The sequence below is a fragment of the Gobio gobio genome, assembly GCF_949357685.1.
Source record: "Gobio gobio genome assembly, chromosome: 20".
Lineage (NCBI taxonomy): Eukaryota > Metazoa > Chordata > Actinopteri > Cypriniformes > Gobionidae > Gobio > Gobio gobio.
The window spans coordinates 47231163-47255055 of NC_137113.1; the positions used below are offsets into that span (position 1 = coordinate 47231163).

At 35.5% G+C, this 23893-nt stretch overlaps 1 protein-coding gene across 1 annotated transcript; it reads left to right on the forward strand.

The window, feature by feature from the left end:
• On the forward strand, positions 1 to 13726 carry nt5m (5',3'-nucleotidase, mitochondrial). Its single transcript, XM_079845731.1, has 5 exons — positions 1 to 646; positions 6107 to 6207; positions 6417 to 6477; positions 11017 to 11131; positions 13378 to 13726. The coding sequence occupies exons 1-5, from the start codon at positions 389 to 391 to the stop codon at positions 13527 to 13529; spliced, it is 687 nt and encodes a 228-aa protein (XP_079701857.1). The 5' UTR covers positions 1 to 388; the 3' UTR covers positions 13530 to 13726.
• The last annotated feature ends 10167 nt before the right edge of the window (positions 13727 to 23893 follow it).

A 23893-nucleotide genomic window follows, 5' to 3' on the forward strand; every position in this document is an offset into this window, starting at 1 on the left:
ACTGACAGGATAGCAAAAATAGCCACTAGTTTCCAGCATGATTTTGAGGATGTAAACAACGTGGTCAGATTAAAACGACACACACTACTGTATCAACAATGTGCTAGCTTGATTTCGCACATCGCGTTTGACTTTAGCTGTAAACATTTGCAGTTGTAAACAAATAGGGGAGGTCAAAACTGCAATTCAACACCAGCGACCGCTGGAAAAACATGAGACCCTCTGACCCCTCAGAAACTAACAAAAGAGTCCGCAACAGTCACACAAACGCGCTCAAACAATAGAGAGCCAACAGAATGAGAAGTGCTAGCAATCAGCATCACTAGCATAAGGTTTCATACACACTACCAAGTGACTACATTGGATTTGGACGGACATTAAGAGGTTTATGATGACTTTATTTCCGAGGATTGTACGGTGGCTCGAGAGGAGCTCGGGCTTTCACTATCAAAGCAGTGTAAATATGTGTACGAATAACAGAAAACTGCGAGTTCTGGTGGACATGGACGGGGTCATCGCGGACTTCGAGGGGGGATTTCTGAAGAAGTTCAAGACGAGGTTCCCCAACGAGCCCTTTATATCCTTAGAGGACAGAAGAGGATTCTGGGTGTCCTCTCAGTATGGACACATAAGGAGTGACCTGTGTGTAAGTGTGACTGACATATCATAGTTAATTTGGTGAAATGGAACAGTTTCTTAAACCTTAAAGGGATAGTTCACCCCAAAATAAAGATTTTACTCGCCCTCAAGTCATCCTAGGTGTATATGACATTCTTCTTTCAGGCAATCAGAGTTATGTTAATATATATCCTGGCTAATCCAAGATTTATAATGGCTGTTTCTGTTTTGAACTCCATAAAAGTGCATCTATCCATCATACAACTGCTCCACACGGCTCCGGGGGTTATGCCTTCTGAAGCGAATCAATGCGTTTGTGTTAGAACATATCCATATTTAAAACTTTACAAACTGTAATCTCTAACTTCTGCTAACTGTCGTCCGCGCGTTCCAGCATATGACAGATAGATGTACCTTTATGATGGATAGATGCACTTTTATGATGGATAGATTAACTTTTATGATGGATGGATGTACTTTTATGATGATAGATGCACTTTTATGATGGATAGATTAACTTTTATGATGGATAGATGCACTTTTATGATGGATAGATTAACTTTTATGATGGATAGATGCTCTTTAATGATGGATTGATGCACTTTTATGATGGATAGATGCACTTTTATGATGGATAGATGCACTTTTATGATGGATAGATGCACTTTTATGATGGATAGATGCACTTTTATGATGGATAGATGCTCTTTAATGATGGATTGATGCACTTTTATGATGATAGATGCACTTTTATGATGGATAGATGCACTTTTATGATGGATAGATGCACTTTTATGATGGATAGATGCACTTTTATGATGGATAGATGCACTTTTATGATGGATAGATGCACTTTTATGATGGATAGATGCTCTTTTATGATGGATAGATGCACTTTTATGACGGATAGATGCACTTTTATGATGGATAGATGCACTTTTATGATGGATAGATGCACTTTTATAATGGATAGATGCACTTTTATGATGGATAGATGCACTTTTATGATGGATAGATGCACTTTTATGATGGATAGATGCACTTTTATGATGGATAGATGCACTTTTATGATGGATAGATGCACTTTTATGATGGATAGATGCTCTTTTATGATGGATAGATGCACTTTTATGATGGATAGATGCACTTTTATGATGGATAGATGCACTTTTATGACGGATAGATGCACTTTTATGACGGATAGATGGTCTTTTATGATGGATAGATGCACTTTTATGATGGATAGATTAACTTTTATGATGGATAGATGCACTTTTATGATGGATAGATGCTCTTTTATGATGGATAGATGCACTTTTATGATGGATAGATGCACTTTTATGATGGATAGATGCACTTTTATGATGGATAGATGCACTTTTATGATGGATAGATGCACTTTTATGATGGATAGATGCACTTTTATGATGGATAGATTAACTTTTATGATGGATAGATGCACTTTTATGATGGATAGATGCTCTTTTATGATGGATAGATGCACTTTTATGATGGATAGATGCACTTTTATGATGGATAGATTAACTTTTATGATGGATAGATGCACTTTTATGATGGATAGATTAACTTTTATGATGGATAGATGCACTTTTATGATGGATAGATGCACTTTTATGATGGATAGATTAACTTTTATGATGGATAGATGCACTTTTATGATGGATAGATGCACTTTTATGATGGATAGATTAACTTTTATGATGGATAGATGCTCTTTTATGATGGATAGATGCACTTTTATGATGGATAGATGCACTTTTATGATGATAGATGCACTTTTATGATGGATAGATTAACTTTTATGATGGATAGATGCTCTTTTATGATGGATAGATGCACTTTTATGATGGATAGATGCACTTTTATGATGATAGATGCACTTTTATGATGGATAGATTAACTTTTATGATGGATAGATGCACTTTTATGATGGATAGATGCTCTTTTATGATGGATAGATGCACTTTTATGATGGATAGATTAACTTTTATGATGGATAGATGCACTTTTATGACGGATAGATGCACTTTTATGACGGATAGATGGTCTTTTATGATGGATAGATGCACTTTTATGATGGATAGATTAACTTTTATGATGGATAGATGCACTTTTATGATGGATAGATGCTCTTTTATGATGGATAGATGCACTTTTATGATGGATAGATGCACTTTTATGATGGATAGATGCTCTTTTATGATGGATAGATGCACTTTTATGATGGATAGATGCACTTTTATGATGGATAGATGCACTTTTATGATGGATAGATTAACTTTTATGATGGATAGATGCTCTTTTATGATGGATAGATGCACTTTTATGACGGATAGATGCACTTTTATGACGGATAGATGGTCTTTTATGATGGATAGATGGTCTTTTATGATGCATAGATGCACTTTTATGATGGATAGATGCACTTTTATGATGGATAGATGGTCTTTTATGATGGATAGATGCACTTTTATGACGGATAGATGCACTTTTATGACGGATAGATGGTCTTTTATGATGGATAGATGCACTTTTATGATGGATAGATGCACTTTTATGATGGATAGATGCACTTTTATGACGGATAGATGGTCTTTTATGATGGATAGATGGTCTTTTATGATGCATAGATGCACTTTTATGATGGATAGATGCACTTTTATGATGGATAGATGGTCTTTTATGATGGATAGATGCACTTTTATGACGGATAGATGCACTTTTATGATGGATAGATGCTCTTTTATGATGGATAGATGCACTTTTATGATGGATAGATGCACTTTTATGATGGATAGATGCACTTTTATGACGGATAGATGCACTTTTATGACGGATAGATGGTCTTTTATGATGGATAGATGCACTTTTATGATGGATAGATGCACTTTTATGATGGATAGATGCACTTTTATGATGGATAGATGGTCTTTTATGATGGATAGATGGTCTTTTATGATGGATAGATGGTCTTTTATGATGCATAGATGCACTTTTATGACGGATAGATGGTCTTTTATGATGGATAGATGGTCTTTTATGATGCATAGATGCACTTTTATGACGGATAGATGGTCTTTTATGATGGATAGATGGTCTTTTATGATGGATAGATGCACTTTTATGATGGATAGATGCACTTTTATGATGGATAGATGGTCTTTTATGATGCATAGATGCACTTTTATGATGGATAGATGGTCTTTTATGATGGATAGATGGTCTTTTATGATGCATAGATGCACTTTTATGACGGATAGATGGTCTTTTATGATGGATAGATGGTCTTTTATGATGGATAGATGCACTTTTATGACGGATAGATGCACTTTTATGACGGATAGATGGTCTTTTATGATGGATAGATGGTCTTTTATGATGGATAGATGCACTTTTATGACGGATAGATGGTCTTTTATGATGGATAGATGCTCTTTTATGATGGATAGATGCACTTTTATGACGGATAGATGCACTTTTATGACGGATAGATGGTCTTTTATGATGGATAGATGGTCTTTTATGATGCATAGATGCACTTTTATGATGGATAGATGCACTTTTATGATGGATAGATGCACTTTTATGATGGATAGATGGTCTTTTATGATGCATAGATGCACTTTTATGACGGATAGATGGTCTTTTATGATGGATAGATGGTCTTTTATGATGGATAGATGGTCTTTTATGATGCATAGATGCACTTTTATGACGGATAGATGGTCTTTTATGATGGATAGATGCACTTTTATGATGGATAGATGCACTTTTATGATGGATAGATGGTCTTTTATGACGGATAGATGGTCTTTTATGATGGATAGATGGTCTTTTATGATGCATAGATGCACTTTTATGATGGATAGATGGTCTTTTATGATGGATAGATGGTCTTTTATGATGGATAGATGCACTTTTATGACGGATAGATGCACTTTTATGATGGATAGATGCTCTTTTATGATGGATAGATGCACTTTTATGATGGATAGATGCACTTTTATGATGGATAGATGCACTTTTATGATGATAGATTAACTTTTATGATGGATAGATGCTCTTTTATGATGGATAGATGCACTTTTATGATGGATAGATTCACTTTTATGATGAATGGATGCACTTTTATGATGAATGGATGCACTTTTATGATGGATGGATGCTCTTTTATGATGGATGGATGCACTTTTATGATGAATGGATGTACTTTTATGATGAATAGATGCACTTTTATGATGAATGGATGCACTTTTATGATGAATAGATGCACTTTTATGATGGATAGATTCACTTTTATGATGGATAGATGCACTTTTATGATGGATAGATTCACTTTTATGATGAATGGATGCACTTTTATGATGAATAGATGCACTTTTATGATGAATAGATGCACTTTTATGATGGATAGATTCACTTTTATGATGAATGGATGCACTTTTATGATGAATGGATGCACTTTTATGATGGATGGATGCACGTTTCACTGCCATTATAAAGCTTGGAATTTTTTTTAAATATTTAAAACTCTGATTGTATTAGTCTGAAAGAAGAATGCCATCTTCCCATCTCAAATTTTTGATTTTGTTAATATTTTTTTCCGAAGAAAGACAAACATAAATAGTGATGAAAGCCAAAATATTAAGTGTCATGGATGTATGAGTATGTAAATATTTTTAAGAGGGTCAAAAAGACAGATTTAGAGCTATATTAGGGGTGTAAAAATGACTTTAGAAAGATGGCAGCATCATTATTTTACTTTCACACAGAGATTGGTAGATCTATTAGTGAAATCTGTTGACTTTAGCAATATTTGTTTCATTATACGCCAACGGGGACTGTTCAAAAATGGGAAATAAGCACTTTTTTTGTTCTTTACACCAAGTTTGCTTGCCTATAACTCAATAAGTATTACAGATATCCTTTTAGATTCTGTTTCTTAACAAACTTCTTTTGGCATCTTTGAAGGCCCTCGATGGTTCAGTCCCAGAGATATGAAGATATTAACCAAATCTAAAATTTGAGACGGGGAAGTCTAAGAAATTTGGTTGATTCGACATGGAATGACCCTATAATATATTACAAAAATATGTAATTTGGTGCAGATGCTGATATTGATATAGACTAAAAGTGATGAAATTCTGATGCTTGTAATGTATATCAATATCAATATCTGCCAATTATATGTTTTAGTGAGATGATATTTAATGCCCAAAGCTCTGTAGTTTTATAATGCAATATAATGATGATTGACAAATCAACAATCAAGTAAACCGAAGCTGCTTCAGTCCAGTTGAAATATTACAAACAAATTCATGCATTAAATATGATACATTAACTAGCCTAAACCGGTCTGTTGGCTTATTTTACAAGGACATGGACTAATATATATATTAATCAGATTCATCAGGAAACATAACAAAAACACATATAACTTTCTAATCAAAGTTTGCTCTGAATCCAGGACAAGGCCATCAGCATTTGGGAGTCAAAAAACTTCTTTGTGGACCTGGATCCTCTTCCTGGAGGAGTGGAGGCGGTGAAGGAGATGTCCAGGATGGAGAAGTAAGTGCAGAGGTTTGGCTTCAGCCCGAGTCTGGGGTTAATGGAGTCGGAAATTAATCAATGAGTGTCTCCTAAATCATCCACCCTCCAGAAGAACATAATAGACAGATAAGCACGGCTAGTAATAATAATCTCCCTTGAGTAAATGTTTGTCTGGATATTACTAGCTGTAAAATGACTCTTGCCTGGTTTCTCTTTGCTTCACCCAGTACAGATGTCTTCATTTGCACCAGCCCAATAAAGCATTACAGCTTCTGCCCGTATGAGAAGGTGAGAATTACACTCAGGCTCTTTGGGGTCTCCACAGACCCCAGGCAACAAAATGTAATTTTGTAACAAAACAATAGGTTTTTTTAGAACAAATGTAATTTTTATTCTGTTTATTAATGTTTTTACTCAACATCTGTGCAGTTTTTGGAGTATTTATAATACATTTTAAATTTATATAAATAAATAAATAAATATTTTTTTTAATGGATTTTCACACAAAATCTGTTTTTTAATGTAAAATTAACTTTATAAAAGCCTAAATTTCTAAATTTCGTTCGTGGGGATAACATGGATAATTTCACATGGTTTAGTGTAAGATTTTTGCCCATCTTTTGGAAAATACAGTTTTAAAATAAAAAAATAAAAAGACTTTTAGCAGTAAATGTCTGCAGAGCTCCACTATTTGCTATTTGACTGAACGACATCTTTTCACAAGTGTTTTTCAGTTGGATTCATATCTAAATGTTATGAAATCACAATTATAACAATTAAAATTAATACATTTTTTCAAAGTTTATCATTTTTTTGTACTGAAAAAAATATTTTTTTCAATGATGTTACATTATTATTACAATGAACAAGAGAAAAGTCGGAGTCTTTAGAGTTTATCATTTATTTCAAACATCTGATTTTCTTATAATTCTACAAATGTTATCTACACTTCAGTTACTAACTGTAACTGAACAAATATTAACAGAAATTAACAGTTATATTACATATTGAGTAAAAAATACACAACATGAACATCAAAATGCAATGAACTGAACAGCAATAACAAATGTATTTCTGTGTGTGTGTGAGAGTGTGTGTGTTTGTTTGTGTGTGTGTGTGTGTGTGTGTGTGTGTGTGTGTGTGTGTGTGTGTGTGTGTGTGTGTGTGTGTGTGTGTGTGTGTGTGTGTGTGTGTGTGTGTGTGTGAGTGTGTGTGTTTGTGTGTGTGTGTTGTTAATTTATATTACTCATGCACCGTAACATGGGAACATTAAAATAAAGTGACCCATTATTTATATTATTATATTATATTAGTTATATCTATTTTTTTTTTCTGAAATGCATTTAATACAGTGACTCGAACTCACATCATGAACAGAATTTTTGCACAGTATGAAGTCAAAATCTTGATATCGTAATAAAGAAAATATCATCAAAAATCTTTAGTTATTCTTCTATTATTTCTTAGAATTTAGAAAAAATACTTAACAAAACTTCTGCTTAAGTTCACTTGATCATTCTATCAATGTTAAATTGCTTATTTAATAAGTGACCTAAATTTTCTCTCTTTTTACCATATATATATATATATATAGGCTAGACATGTGCCGGTATACGGTAATACGATATACCGCAATAATGAACATGCACAATATTATTATCGTGGGCACATAATTATTTATTACGAATTATTCTGATTTTTAAAATGCATTTTAAGAATACTTTACCCATCAACCGTTTAAAATGAACAACACGTCAAAGAGGAACAGCAGAACCGCGGTCGTTAACCCTCGTAAACAAAAGCATACTGTGCTCGTCATCACATAACCTAATACTTAAAGTGGTGGTAAAACACATTCTTTTGAAGGCTTGATTGTGTTTGGGGTGCACTGTAACATGTGTTCATGCTTCGTTTAAAAAAAAAAAAATCATTATTTTTCATATATTTGACCTTTATTCTACACTGCTCTGTCCCTCCTTGTAAAACGGTCTGATGCTTTCCGGGTTATATGAAGCCAGTCCCTCAAAAATACGCAATGGGCTCTGATTGGTTAGCTGGCCCAGTGTGTTGTGATTCGCTAACCGCAGTGCACGTTTATCGGAAACGTCACGCCCCTTACCGGAGGCTGTGCTTTGGTCAGTATTAGAAACAATGGCGTCAATAAAACCATACCAATCTGAGCCCGAATCAGACCCAGAACATTTGAGTGAAGATGATCGAGCAGAACCTGTTCAGTCCTAATGAGTAAAGACTGCGGATCTATAGTGATCGCTACTGAATGGCACTGTTACTTTTGTATTTTTAGAACGATTATAGCCAAATATCTGTCGCAAGAACTATTAACCCAAAACACTAAACACTGGCTTTAACTAGTAACCAAATCACACACAGAACCATGTTTAGCATGCCTGCAGATAAACAACACATAAAAGCTCTAATCAAAGAATCATTTACACTAATGTCAGGTTCGCTGTTGAGATTTTAACGTTAGTGTTTGTAACGTTAGGTGTTCGTCGGATAACGTTAAGTATGAATGAGCATTTAACAGACTGGTTTGCAGAACAGTGTTGTCATCTGTTTACTTCCTTGCTACAATGTACAACCTATTACAGGAAAACACATCGATGGAAATAAATCAGACTTACAGGTTGTGGCCCGTAAACAGCTTCTGTTTGTAAATCCAGCTTTCAGGACAAGCCGTTGTGCATATCCTGTATTGAACGCGCGAAGTTTGTGGAAGTTTTCCTCCGTGAAATGTGCAGCGCGCGCGTCGTGCATCCACGCACCGGCAGTGTTTTTTTCACGCAGCTGACGTTGTGCAAATCCGGCATTGAACTCGCGAAGATGGTGGATGTTTTCCTCCGTGAATTGTGCTGCAGGGAGCCCTGCGCGCGCCTGATTCCCCTCCGTCTCATACACACGTGCATATAACATGCTGTGTGTTAAACGCTCTGCAACGCACCCCTGTCCCTAGGAAGGCTGAACAGAGCAAGTACCCCAGACCTGCAATCCGGATGAAAATAACAGCGTTTCCTCGGCATTGCGGCAACAACACTCCAGCCTACTATACCACAACCCCCCCTATTTAATATTCTCGGAGGAGGGGTTTATGTAAATATTGAGCCTGTTGATGTCACCAACCCTGGAGGAATGTGTGTAGTCGCCTACTGGCCGTTTGCTGTAGTTCTTAGAAACTGATTTCTTTAAAAGCAAATATCTCCCTTTGCTTTAAACTTTGAATTTTGTAACTTTGCAGATGTTGTTTATGCTCAAGCAGCAACATTACACGCTAGCTAAAGTTAGAATAGTGAAATCGTGGTTTACCACCCCTTCAATACTTAAAGACTTAAGGCTATTCATTTTCAAACTTAAATATTTTATATTTTAATCTGACATGCCATAGATATTGATTGAATATGTTCTGACTCTTGTTCAATCACACACTTTACAATAAGGCTCTATTATTTAACATTAGTTCATTCATTAACAAACGCACATTTATGATGGATAGATGCACTTTTATGATGGATAGATGCACATTTATGATGGATAGATGCACATTTATGACAGATAGATGCACATTTATGACAGATAGATGCACATTTATGACAGATAGATGCACATTTATGACAGATAGATGCACTTTTATGATGGATAGATGCTCTTTTATGATGATAGATGGAGTTTTAGATGCACTTTTATGATGGATAAATGCACTTTTATGACAGATAGATGCACTTTTATGATGATAGATGCACTTTTATGATGATAGATGCACTTTTATGATGGATAGATGCACTTTTATGATGGATAGATGCACATTTATGATGGATAGATGCACTTTTATGATGGATAGGTGCACTTTTATGATGATAGATGCACATTTATGACAGATAGATGCACTTTTATGATGATAGATGCACTTTTATGATGATAGATGCACTTTTATGATGGATAGATGCTCTTTTATGATGGATAGATGCACTTTTATGATGGATAGATGCACATTTATGATGGATAGATGCACTTTTATGATGGATAGGTGCACTTTTATGATGATAGATGCACATTTATGACAGATAGATGCACTTTTATGATGGATAGATTAATCTTAGTTAAATGTACATTTCAGCTTTTAATAACACATTATTAAAATCAAAAGTTGTAACTGTATTATTTAATGGACTTGAGCTTACACTAACTAACAGTTGCTTTTTTAAACTAACATTATCAAAGAATAATAACTTGTAACAAAATAATAAAAATGTAGCTATTCATTCTTTGCTAATGTTAATGCATTAACTAGTGAGACATTATTGTAAAGTGTTACCTATTGTTCTTTATAATTCACTCTGTTTTAAATATTTGTTTACTTTATACATTTTTGTGTATTGCTTTATTGTATTTTAAATGTTTGGTTCTTTTGTTATAAGAAAGTTATTAAACCTGTTATAGTATGACAACACTTTTTTTTGCAACTTATTTCAATATCGTGATAATACCGTATGCCGTGATAAAAGCTTCAGCAATTAATCGCAACATGAAAATTTCATACCGGCACATGCCTAATATAGGCATAACATTATGACCAGATACCACAGCACACCTTCAGGGGTCTAGTGGAGTCCATTCCTCGACGCGTTAGGGGGACCAACACAATATTAGGTCATAATGTTACTCCTGATCGATGTGTATATATGCATACAGTTTTTCATCTTCAAGCTATTGTTAAATAAATCAATACATTTTAAAAAACAAACAAGATATAATATCCTAGAATGAGTATTTCTTCCATGTTTTCCTCTCATGACGTGTGTTTGTCCACAGTATGCATGGATAGAGAAACATCTGGGCCCCGAGTTCCTGGAGCAGGTCATCCTGACCAGAGACAAGACCATCGTGAGCGGAGACATCCTCATAGACGACAAACCTGATATCCTGGGTGAGTAAGAGCTGCGGCTCCGCTCCATATCAGGTGCAGTGTTGGGGAAACGCATTACAAGTAACTTGAGTTATGTAATAATATTACTTTTTCCAAGTAACTAGTAAAGTAACGCATTACTTTTCAAATTTACAACAAAATATCTGAGTTACTTTCTCACATTAATTTGACTGACAGCTCTCCTGCCCTCATGTGGAGAAACATAAGAGCAGAGGCGTGTGTGTGTGTGTGTGTGTGTGTGTGTGTGTGTGTGTGTGTGTGTGTGTGTGTGTGTGTGTGTGTGAACATGATGGTTAATGTAGTTCTAGACTAAATGTGAGCATTTATTAATCTCACTTGCACAATAAAGATTCTGTTCTCCTCAAAATAAATAAAATCAGTCATTTTTATGCATAATCTACCTTTATATTTAATTGACCAATGTCTTGCTGCTGACCTTTGATGATGAAAATAGATTACTAAATTACTAGATTTTTTTGTTTTTATTGGTCAAACTTTTTTCTCCTGCATCCTCTTCTCCATTATCCAGAGCTGCGCCCTCTAGTGTTCATGCGGGAATCTGCATTTTTACTTATTATTTCAATTTTGGTATGAAGAGGGCTTTACCGTTGCACAAAAATATAACTTTTTTGTTATAAAAAAAACAAAAACAAGCCCAGCTCAGGTGAGAAAAGTAACGCAAAAGTAACGTAACGCATTACTTTTCTTAAAAAGTAACTGTAACTCAATTAGTTACTTTTTAAAGCTACACTGTGTAACTTTTTTAGTTTATTCTTAGCTAAAAACTAGGGCTGTCAAAAGATTAATCGCATCCAAAATAAAAGTGTGTTTACATAATATATGTGTGTGTACTCTGTTAATTATTATTTATTTTTAAATACACACACATTCATGTATATATTTAAGAAATATTTGCATGTATATACATTTATATAATCTATAATATATATAAATATAAATGTTTTATATATAAAAATATTTTTTTTTTCTTAAATATAAATAATAAATAACAGAGTACACACATATATATTATGTAAACACAAACTTTTATTTTGGATGTGATTAATCGCGATTAATCTTTTGACAGCCCTACTAAAAACACTTAGTTCTTTAAATAATATATGTGCTCATTAATGTATATTTACTTCTTTCAAGTAATAAAGTATTCTCGTAAGTTTATAATATGCCATTGTAAATACATACGGGTGAGGGTTCGAATGCGGGTCGCCATGTTGCCCCTCCATCTTGAAAGTACATTAGCCAAAGAGGGACATTCCCGTAAACTCAAGCTTCGCCTTTGGCGTTTTAACACTCGATGGCACCGTGACGAATGTGGACGAGGTGGAACTGGAAGCCATGTTAATCTTGGACTAAATCGGCCACCGTAGGAGTTAAAACGAAATCGGAATTGAGAGGAACAGAAACTAATATTCACTGGATGGTCATATACCTTTTCACCACTAGATGGAGGAAAATATCACACAGTTTAGCTTTACTGAGTCATGGGTGTGTTTTTGGTGTAACGTGCAATAAACCAATCAGAGTCTCATCTCCCTTTCCCTTTAAAAGCCAGTTGTGCGCGCACCATAGAGACAGAGCGACACGCGTCATAATCTGAAGGCCACGCCCACCGGGGGGGAAACAATCCAACGCTCTCCATTGACTTTGCATTGCGTGAAGCGCCTCCTTGTCATTTCGGACTTATAACGAAAAACAGAACAATGTCTAAAAGCTGATATGTGACCAAGTGTACAGCAAACAAGCTAAACAAAACCCACAACCAAAAACACAGAAGTTTTTATAAGCTATTGACCCAAAAAACGAGCGTTTAAGGACAAAAAAGTGGATACAGGCCATTGAGACAGAGTCATATAATCAGAGACAGGAAATATCATATATAAAACTGACATTTGGATATTTGACTTAACAGTGACAGCATATTTACTGCACACATACGCAAACTGAGACACACTGAGTGTCAGGATCCCAAAATGTCCCCATTCTTGTCGTGCCGATAATATCGTGCATCCCTAACTTTGTCACATATCAGCTTTTAGACATTGTTCTGTTTTTTGTTATAAGTCCGAGATGACAATGAGGCAGCCTCACGCAATGTGGGCGTGGCCTAAATACGCTCTGTCTCTATTGCGGATTCGCTATTTACATGAACGAAAGACTGAACACTTCTCCAGAGAGGATCCTTACATTTTTAATATTTATATTTTAATTGTGTTTTTCTGTTGAAGGCGTGGAGCCCAATCCCTCGTGGGAGCACGTCCTCTTCACCGCCTGCCACAACAAACATCTGCCAGAAAACCCGTCTCAGCGCCGCCTTCTGTCCTGGGCCGACGACTGGAGGGCTGTGCTGGCCAGCAAAAGACGACAGGACATCCCATAATGCTCTCGTGCGGCAGGGAAACGTGATGGGTAAACGGCTCCTGCATCGGCCCTCATATTCAGTGTTATTCAGTTGATCGACGGGAAACGGACTGTGATTTTAGAACCGCAAAACGGATTTAGTTTTTCATGCAAGACTTTTAGCATGGTTTTATTGTTCATTATGCACCCAGAGAGGACTCATTGTTTACATCAAACATACACTGCCTTTCTACAAAGGGGATTGATCTATAAGCTCCTGTCTAAAAACACGATTTCTCTCACACTTCTGATGCGAATATGTTAAAGGGTTAGTTCACCCAAAAATTAAAATTCTGTCATTAATTCCTCACCCTCATGTGGTTGGACACCCGTCAGACCTCCGTTCATCTTCAGACACAAATGAAGATATTTTAGTGTAAATCTGATGCTCTGAAAGGCCTCCATTGGCTCAAGGCACTTTACACTCTCAAGACCCTTAAAAGACACTAAAGACTAAAGTTACAAAGTCCATCTCACTACAGCGGCTCTACAATAACTTTATGAAGAGGCGAGAATAGTTTTTGTGCGCAAAAAAACCCTAAATAACGACTTATATAGTGATGACGATTTCAAAACACGGCATCATGAAGCTTCGAAGCGTTATGAATCAGTGAGTCGATTCAGCAGTTTGGAGCGTTATGAATCAGTGAGTCGAATCATGATTCGGATCGCGTGTCAAACCGCCAAACTGCTGAAATTTGGCGATACAAACTGCTGAATCGACTCACTGATTCATAACGCTCTGAACCGCTGAATCGACTCACTGATTCATAACGCTTCGAAGCTTCATGATGCCGTGTTTTGAAATCGTCATCACTATATAAGTCGTTATTTAGGGGTTTTTTTTGCGCACAAAAACTATTCTCGTAGTTATTGTAGAACCACTGTAGTGAGATGGACTTTGTAACTTTAGTCTTTAGTGTCTTTTAAGGGTCTTGAGAGTGTAAAGTTGAGCCAATGGAGGCCTTTCAGAGCATCAGATTTACACTAAAATATCTTCATTTGTGTCTGAAGATGAACGGAGGTCTGACGGGTGTCCAACCACATGAGGGTCAGTAATTAATGACAGAATTTTCATTTTTGGGTGAACTAACCCTTTAAAGGAACACGCCACTATTTGTGAAAATTGGCTCATTTTCCGTCTCCCCTAGAGTTGAGTTTGACCGTTTTCGGATGCATTCAGCCGATCTCCGGGTCTGCACTTTTAGCGTAGCTTAGCATAGATCATTGAATCGGATTAGACCGTTAGCATCTCGCTCAAAAAAATGACCAAAGAGTTTCCATATTTCTCCTATTTAAAACGTGACTCTTCTGTAGTTACATTGTGTACTAACACCGACGGAAAATGAGAAGTTGTGATTTTCTAGGCCGATATGTCTAGGAACGAAATTCTCATTCCTGCGTAATAATCAAGAGCTGTGAGCCGTCCCGCAATGATATTACACAGCACCTGAAAATAGTCCCCAGTGTAAGCAGGTTGTCATGTTGGTTATGTTGACGGAAGTTAGCCTATTTTCAGGTGCTGTGTGATATTGTGCTAACGGCCTAATCAGATTCAATGATCTATGCTAAGCTATGCTAAAAGTGCTACAAGGAAATTTGCCATTCCATGAGTGCAGCGGCGCAATGATATTACAGCGCCTGAAAATAGTCTCGTGTGTAAGGAGGTTGTCAGGTAATATCATTGCGCCGCTGCACTCATGGTACTGCTCAAAGTTCCTTGATTTTTGAGCGAGATGCTAACGGTCTAATCAGATTCAATGATCTATGCTAAGCTATGCTAAAAGTGCTGCCGCCAGACCCGGAGATCGGCTGAATGGATTTGAAAACATTCAAACATAAAAGTGCATCTATCCATCATAAAAGTGCATCTATCCATCATAAAAGTGCATCTATCCATCATAAAAGTGCATCTATCATCATAAAAGTGCATCTATCCATCATAAAAGTGCATCTATCCATCATAAAAGTGCATCTATCCATCATAAAAGTGCATCTATCATCATAAAAGTGCATCTATCCATCATAAAAGTGCATCTATCCATCATAAAAGTGCATCTATCATCATAAAAGTGCATCTATCCATCATAAAAGTGCATCTATCCATCATAAAAGTGCATCCATCCATCATAAAAGTGCATCTATCCATCATAAAAGTACATCTATCCATCATAAAAGAGCATCTATCCATCATAAAAGTGCATCTATCCATCATAAAAGTGCATCTATCCATCATAAAAGTGCATCCAGCCATCATAAAAGTGCATCCATCCATCATAAAAGTGCATCTATTATCATAAAAGAGCATCTATCCATCATAAAAGTGCATCTATCCATCATAAAAGTGCATCTATCATCATAAAAGTGCATCTATCCATCATAAAAGTGCATCTATCATCATAAAAGTGCATCTATCCATCATAAAAGTGCATCTATCCATCATAAAAGTGCATCTATCCATCATAAAAGTGCATCTATCATCATAAAAGTGCATCTATCCATCATAAAAGTGCATCTATCCATCATAAAAGTGCATCCAGCCATCATAAAAGTGCATCTATCCATCATAAAAGTGCATCTATTATCATAAAAGAGCATCTATCCATCATAAAAGTGCATCCATCCATCATAAACGTAATACACACGGCTCTGGGGGTTAATAAAGGCCTTATGATGGATATTTTACTCACACAAACGCATCGATTCGCTTCAGAAGGCCTTTATTAATCCCTGGAGCCGTGTGGATTACGTTTATGATGGATGGATGCACTTTTATGATGATAGATGCACTTTTTTGGCTGATGCTAACGGTCTAATCTGATTCAATGATCTATGCTAAGCTATGCTAAAAGTGCTTCCGCCAGAGCCGGAGATCGGCTGAATGGATTTGAAAACGGTCAAACTCAACGGTTTAACTCAAGGGGAGACAGAAAATGAGCCTATTTTCACAAAAAGTGGTGTGTTCCTTTAACACGAACGCATGTTTAATTTATTATAGAATATAGTTTTGATTCAGGGAGAACACAACACTCGACAGGTTTGTTTGTCATCACTTGTCTTAGCCTATCTTGGATGTGGGTGTTGTGGAGGAGATGTGAATGCATGTTGAGTTCATGTGCTGTGCTCCACTCTCGACACTAGAGGGCGCTATGAGCACATGCAAAAGTGTTGCTTTTTAATTTCTGTTAATATTTTATTAGTTTGGAATGAATCTTTTTAATAAACTTTTTATGCATTTGGGGATAGAGGTTTGGTTTATGGCTTTGGCAATTCTAAAAATAGTTTTATTAAGTTTAATCAGTAGATAAAAACAGTGCAAATGTTTCGGGTTGGCAAAATGTGATAAATGAGAATGAAATTAATAAACAAACATAAACTAAATGTTTGGGGTCGGTAAGATTCATTAAATAGACAGCAAAGATTTTTATTTAAAATAAAAACTTCCAATTCATAAAATAATCCTGCAAAAATTAAAATGCATGACATTTGAAACAAAATATGAAGCATGCAACTGTTTTCAACACTGATAATAATCATAAATGTGTGTTGATCATCAGATCCTCATATGAGAATGATTAGTGAAGGATCATGTGACGCTGAAGACTGGAGGAATGATGATAAATTCAGCTTTGATCACAGAAATAAATTACACTTTACTATATATTCACATAGAAAACAGCACATTTTTACTGATTTTACTGTATTTTTTATTCAATCAATGTAGCATTGGGTGAGCAGAAATCATTCTAATATGCTGATTTTCTGCTCAAGAAACATTAATTATTAATATCAATGTTGAAAACAGTTGTGCTGCTTCATGCTTGTGTGGAAACTGAAATCTTTTGTTAACATAAAGGTCTTAACTGTCACTTTTGATCAATTTAATGTATAAAATATTTAAAGATGTATGAGAGTATTTCACACTTACTGTCTAAATCACAATGACTGGATTAATTCACTTTAAAATGAAGATTAGCCCATGATTTACTCTCCCTCAAGCCATTCTAGGTGTATATGATATTCTTCTTTCATACAAACACAATCAGAGTTATATTCATAAAATGTCCTAGCTCTTCCAAGCTTTTTAATGGCAGTGACGGGACGGGATCCATGGAGTTTGAAGCTCAAAAAAGTGCATCTATCCATCATAAAAGTGCATCTATCCATCATAAAAGTGCATCAATCCATCATAAAAGTGCATCAATCCATCATAAAAGTGCATCTATCCATCATAAAAGTGCATCAATCCATCATAAAAGTGCATCTATCCATCATAAAAGTGCATCCATCCATCATAAAAGTGCATCTGTCCATCATAAAAGTGCATCTATCCATCATAAAAGTGCATCTATCCATCATAAAAGTGCATCTATCCATCATAAAAGTGCATCTATCCATCATAAAAGTGCATCTATCCATCATAAAAGTGCATCTATCCATCATAAAAGTGCATCAATCCATCATAAAAAAAATGCATCTATCCATCATAAAAGTGCATCAATCCATCATAAAAGTGCATCTATCCATCATAAAAGTGCATCAATCCATCATAAAAGTGCATCAATCCATCATAAAAGTGCATCTATCCATCATAAAAGTGCATCAATCCATCATAAAAGTGCATCTATCCATCATAAAAGTGCATCTGTCCATCATAAAAGTGCATCTATCCATCATAAAAGTGCATCAATCCATCATAAAAAAAATGCATCTATCCATCATAAAAGTGCATCAATCCATCATAAAAGTGCATCTATCCATCATAAAAGTGCATCTATCCATCATAAAAGTGCATCAATCCATCATAAAAAAAATGCATCTATCCACCATAAAAGTGCATCCGTCATAAAAGTGCATCCATCATTAAAGTGCATCTATCATCATAAAAGTGCATCTATCATCATAAAAGTGCATCTATCCACCATAAAAGTGCATCCATCATTAAAGTGCATCTATCATCATAAAAGTGCATCTATCATCATAAAAGTGCATCTATCCACCATAAAAGTGCATCCATCATAAAAGTGCATCTATCCGTCATAAAAGTGCATCTATCATCATAAAAGTGCATCTATCATCATAAAAGTGCATCTATCCACCATAAAAGTGCATCTATCCATCATAAAAGTGCATCTATCCATCATAAAAGTGCATCCATCATAAAAGTGCATCTATCCATCATAAAAGTGCATCCATCATAAAAGTGCATCTATCCATCATAAAAGTGTATCCATCATAAAAGTGCATCCATCATAAAAGTGCATCTATCCATCATAAAAGTGCATCCATCATAAAAGTGCATCTATCCGTCATAAAAGTGCATCTATCCCAGGGCTCCAGAGTGCGACTAAATGGTCGCATTTTGCGACTAAAATTTGAGAGTGTGCGACTGAATTTTACATCCAGTCGCACATGTGCGACCAGTAAATTTGCCTGCTGTCGGTACTGAAGAAATTAAGAAAATACACTTACTAATTATAATTGACAGACGTTATGTCTGGCAAATTCTCTCTTTGCCAGCCGTTTCTATATGCGATAATATTAAACCATTTGTCCGTGATGCATTTTTGCCATTCGCAATCCAGAAGAGAGAGAAAGCGAGCGAGCTCACGGGGAGCTACAGCAAACACAACACGTCAGTCATCTTAATGACGATGGCCAATAACTAAACAAAAGTTTAGTCTGCTTAAACTTTAGGGATGTGCTGTGATATTAATCAAATTTTATTTTCGATTTTGGCTTCCAAGTATTATAAAAAGATGGTATGAGGTAAAACTATTCCTATAGCCGTGTTCGTCGAGCTCATCCTTCCCTTCACAGCCTTGCGCTGTCATTTCTCCCTAAACCTAAACTTAATGTCAGATTCAGTGATAGTTGTAAACTGCAGTCTCTACTGTTGCTAAACTGCGGGATGTGTTTGATAATAAAGAGCTATTAAATGCACAATAATCCGCGCAAGAGACGCTGTTTCCAACTTCAAGGCGGCTTATGTGTGTGTGCTGCGAAATGGACCGACTTGCACTTAATATTTTAGGCTTCGTGTGCGCGTCTAAACCATCAAATAAACAACAAATAGCCGGTGTCAAAATGACCGGATTGGAGAGTAGTTATTTTAACAGTTTATATCTTAAATGGGCGTAAATAGTTTGGAGAAATAGGAGAATATGATATTATTAGTTCTACATTCGATCGGTCTTAAAGGGGCCGCATCTAATAAACCTGCTGACGATTGATCCATTAATTCAAATCGAACAAAAGGCAAATAGAAAATATTCACATCTCTTGAATTAATAACTCAAGCTTTTATAAGCATTAATCTATCAATTTATACAGTGAAAACGATGCAGTGTTATTTTACATTTCATTACTTTATTAGATTTCTTTGTAGGTTTGTTTTTTACTTTAATATTAATGTTAGCAGACCTTGCGAATGCCTTCACACTGGTCCATTTACAAATAGATGTTTTATATTTTTGTTCAAACTTTGCGGTTTCTTTTGCTATAGATATTTTACTTTTCAGATTATAAAGCCATGGTAATTACGTTCTTAATTATGTTTTTTTTTTAATAAAAAAAAAAAAAAAAAAAAGTATAATAAAAAGAACTGGTAAGAATACTGTTAAAGTACCGGATCGATAAGCAGTATCGGTAAGAGTAGTAATACCATTAAAACCTTAATGATACCGATCTCTATTAGTAATACAGTGGAAATTAGTAGATTTGGTTAGCATGTTGATTTACGGTGTGCGCCCCTAAAATTTCTGGTTGTGCCCCTAAAATTTTCAGTTGGGGGCCACTGTGCTCCTAGTGAAAAAAGTTAGTCTGGAGCCCTGTATCCATCATAAAAGTGCATCCATCATAAAAGTGCATCTATCCGTCATAAAAGTGCATCTATCCATCATAAAAGTACATCCGTCCATCATAAAAGTGCATCTATCCATCATAAAAGTGCATCTATCCATCATAAAAGTGCATCTATCCGTCATAAAAGAGCATCTATCCATCATAAAAGTACATCCGTCCATCATAAAAGTGCATCTATCCATCATAAAAGTGCATCTATCCATCATAAAAGTGCATCTATCCATCATAAAAGAGCATCTATCCATCTATCAATCATAAAAGAGCATCTATCCATCATAAAAGTGCATCTGTCCATCATAAAAGTGCATCTATCCATCATAAAAGTGCATCTATCAATCATAAAAGAGCATCTATCCATCATAAAAGTGCATCTGTCCATCATAAAAGTGCATCTATCCATCATAAAAGTGCATCTATCCATCATAAAAGGGCATAAGTGCATCTATCCATCATAAAAGCGCATCTATACATCATAAAAGAGCATCTATCCATCATAAAAGGGCATAAGTGCATCTATCCATCATAAAAGCGCATCTATCCATCATAAAAGTGCATCTATCCATCATAAAAGTGCATCTATCCATCATAAAAGGGCATAAGTGCATCATAAAAGTGCATCTATCCATCATAAAAGTGCATCTATGCATCATAAAAGTGCATCTATCCATCATAAAAGTGCATCTATCCATCATAAAAGGGCATAAGTGCATCTATCCATCATAAAAGCGCATCTATCCATCATAAAAGTGCATCTATCCATCATAAAAGTGCATCTATCCATCATAAAAGGGCATAAGTGCATCTATCCATCATAAAAGCGCATCTATACATCATAAAAGTGCATCTATCCATCATAAAAGTGCATCTATCCATCATAAAAGAGCATAAGTGCATCTATCCATCATAAAAGCGCATCTATACATCATAAAAGTGCATCTATCCATCATAAAAGTGCATCTATCCATCATAAAAGGGCATAAGTGCATCTATCCATCATAAAAGCGCATCTATACATCATAAAAGAGCATCTATCCATCATAAAAGGGCATAAGTGCATCTATCCATCATAAAAGCGCATCTATCAATCATAAAAGAGCATCTATCCATCATAAAAGTGCATCTATCCATCATAAAAGGGCATAAGTGCATCTATCCATCATAAAAGCGCATCTATACATCATAAAAGTGCATCTATCCATCATAAAAGTGCATCTATCCATCATAAAAGGGCATAAGTGCATCTATCCATCATAAAAGCGCATCTATACATCATAAAAGTGCATCTATCCATCATAAAAGTGCATCTATCCATCATGAAAGTGCATCCATCCATTATAAAAGTGCATCTATCCATCATAAAAGTGCATCTATCCATCATAAAAGTGCATCTATACATCATAAAAGTGCATCTATCCATCATAAAAGGGCATAAGTGCATCTATCCATCATAAAAGCGCATCTATCCATCATAAAAGTGCATCTATCCATCATAAAAGTGCATCTATCCATCATAAAAGGGCATAAGTGCATCTATCCATCATAAAAGCGCATCTATACATCATAAAAGAGCATCTATCCATCATAAAAGTGCATCTATCCATCATAAAAGGGCATAAGTGCATCTATCCATCATAAAAGCGCATCTATCAATCATAAAAGAGCATCTATCCATCATAAAAGTGCATCCGTCCATCATAAAAGTGCATCTATCCATCATAAAAGTGCATCTATCCATCATAAAAGTGCATCTATCCATCATAAAAGGGCATAAGTGCATCTATCCATTATAAAAGTGCATCTATCCACCATAAAAGTGCATCCATCCATTATAAAAGTGCATCTATCCATCATAAAAGCGCATCTATACATCATAAAAGTGCATCTATCCATCATAAAAGTGCATCCATCCACCATAAAAGCGCATCCATCCATCATAAAAGTGCATCTATCCATCATAAAAGTGCATCTATACATCATAAAAGTGCATCTATCCATCATAAAAGTGCATCCATCCATCATAAAAGTGCATCTATCCATCATAAAAGTGCATCTATCCATCATAAAAGTGCATCCATCCATCATAAAAGTGCATCTATCCATCATAAAAGTGCATCTATCCATCATAAAAGTGCATCCAACCATCCATCATAAAAGTGCATCCATCCATCATAAAAGTGCATCTATCCATCATAAAAGTGCATCTATCCATCATAAAAGTGCATCCATCCATCATAAAAGTGCATCTATCCATCATAAAAGTGCATCTATCCATCATAAAAGTGCATCCATCCATCATAAACGTAATACACATGGCTCCGGGGATTAATAAAGGCCTTCTTTATTAACCCCTGGAGCCGTGTGGATTACGTTTATGATGGATGGATGCACGTTTTTGGCTTTTTAAAGCTTGGAAGAACCAGGACATTTTTAATATAACTCTGATCGCATTCGTCTGCAAGAAGAATGTCATACACACCTAGGATAGCTTGAGGGCCATTTTTGGGTGAACTCATCCTTTAAAACTCTTTTATCATCCATTGATTATAACAAACAAACAAAACACAATCTTCTAGATGACATTCCAACAAGAAAAGATCGTGAAAGAATGTTTAAAGTTCACTGCTGTTGATAATCACAGTCTCTCAAGTAGAGTCCAATCGCACTGATAATGGAGGGATTCGTTCATCTCAGAGTCAACAGGAGATCATTAGGAAAAAACTACCATGAAAGTTTTGGCTGATATCCGATAATTCTTTATATGTGAGCCTGGAACACAAAACCAGTCATAAGGGTAAATTTTGTCTGAATAAATAATATTTCAATTGATGTGTGGTTTGTTAGGACAATATTTGAAAATCTGGAATCTGAGGGTGCCAAAAATTTTACATATTGAAAAAATCTCCTTTAAAGTTGTTTAAATGAAGTCCAAATAATACATTTTAAATATATTTACGGTAGGAAATTTACAAAATATCTTCATGGAACATGATCTTAATATCCTAATGATTTTTGGCATATAAGAAAAATTGATAATTTTGACCCATACAATGTGTTGTTGGCTATTTCCCAGATACACCCAGGACACATTTTCTTATCGGGCCGATAACATTTAAAAATGAACATATATCGGCTGGTACCGATTTCGTAAAAATAAAAAAACACTGTTTGCAGTCGGTTACTATCATTTTATAAGCTATCAAAGTCGTATGCTAGGAGAATGGCAGCAGTGATAAGGATGTGGTTAAATACATAACTATGACTGAAAAACAGCTCAAACAGATTCTCTCTGGTTCTTTCTTTATCCAGTGATGGTTCTTTAACTAGTTTGAAGGGTGTTGCATGAAGGGTTAAAGGTCACTGAGTTCACAGGATCTCTTCCTGAAGGCTGAGCTATTAAACCGGAGGCCGTGAGAGAGTTCGCCTCGGGTCTCCAGTGATGCTTTTTGTCCTCGCTTCCTTTTGTCAGTTATACATCTCGAA

Excerpts from the sequence above, each read along its gene's own strand:
- nt5m (XM_079845731.1), top strand. The coding sequence starts at position 389 with ATGATGACTTTATTTCCGAGGATTGTACGGTGGCTCGAGAGGAGCTCG. Across the intron at positions 6,208-6,416 it reads GAGATGTCCAGGATGGAGAA|TACAGATGTCTTCATTTGCA; the intron begins GTAAGTGCAGAG and ends TGCTTCACCCAG. Across the intron at positions 6,478-11,016 it reads GCTTCTGCCCGTATGAGAAG|TATGCATGGATAGAGAAACA; the intron begins GTGAGAATTACA and ends GTTTGTCCACAG.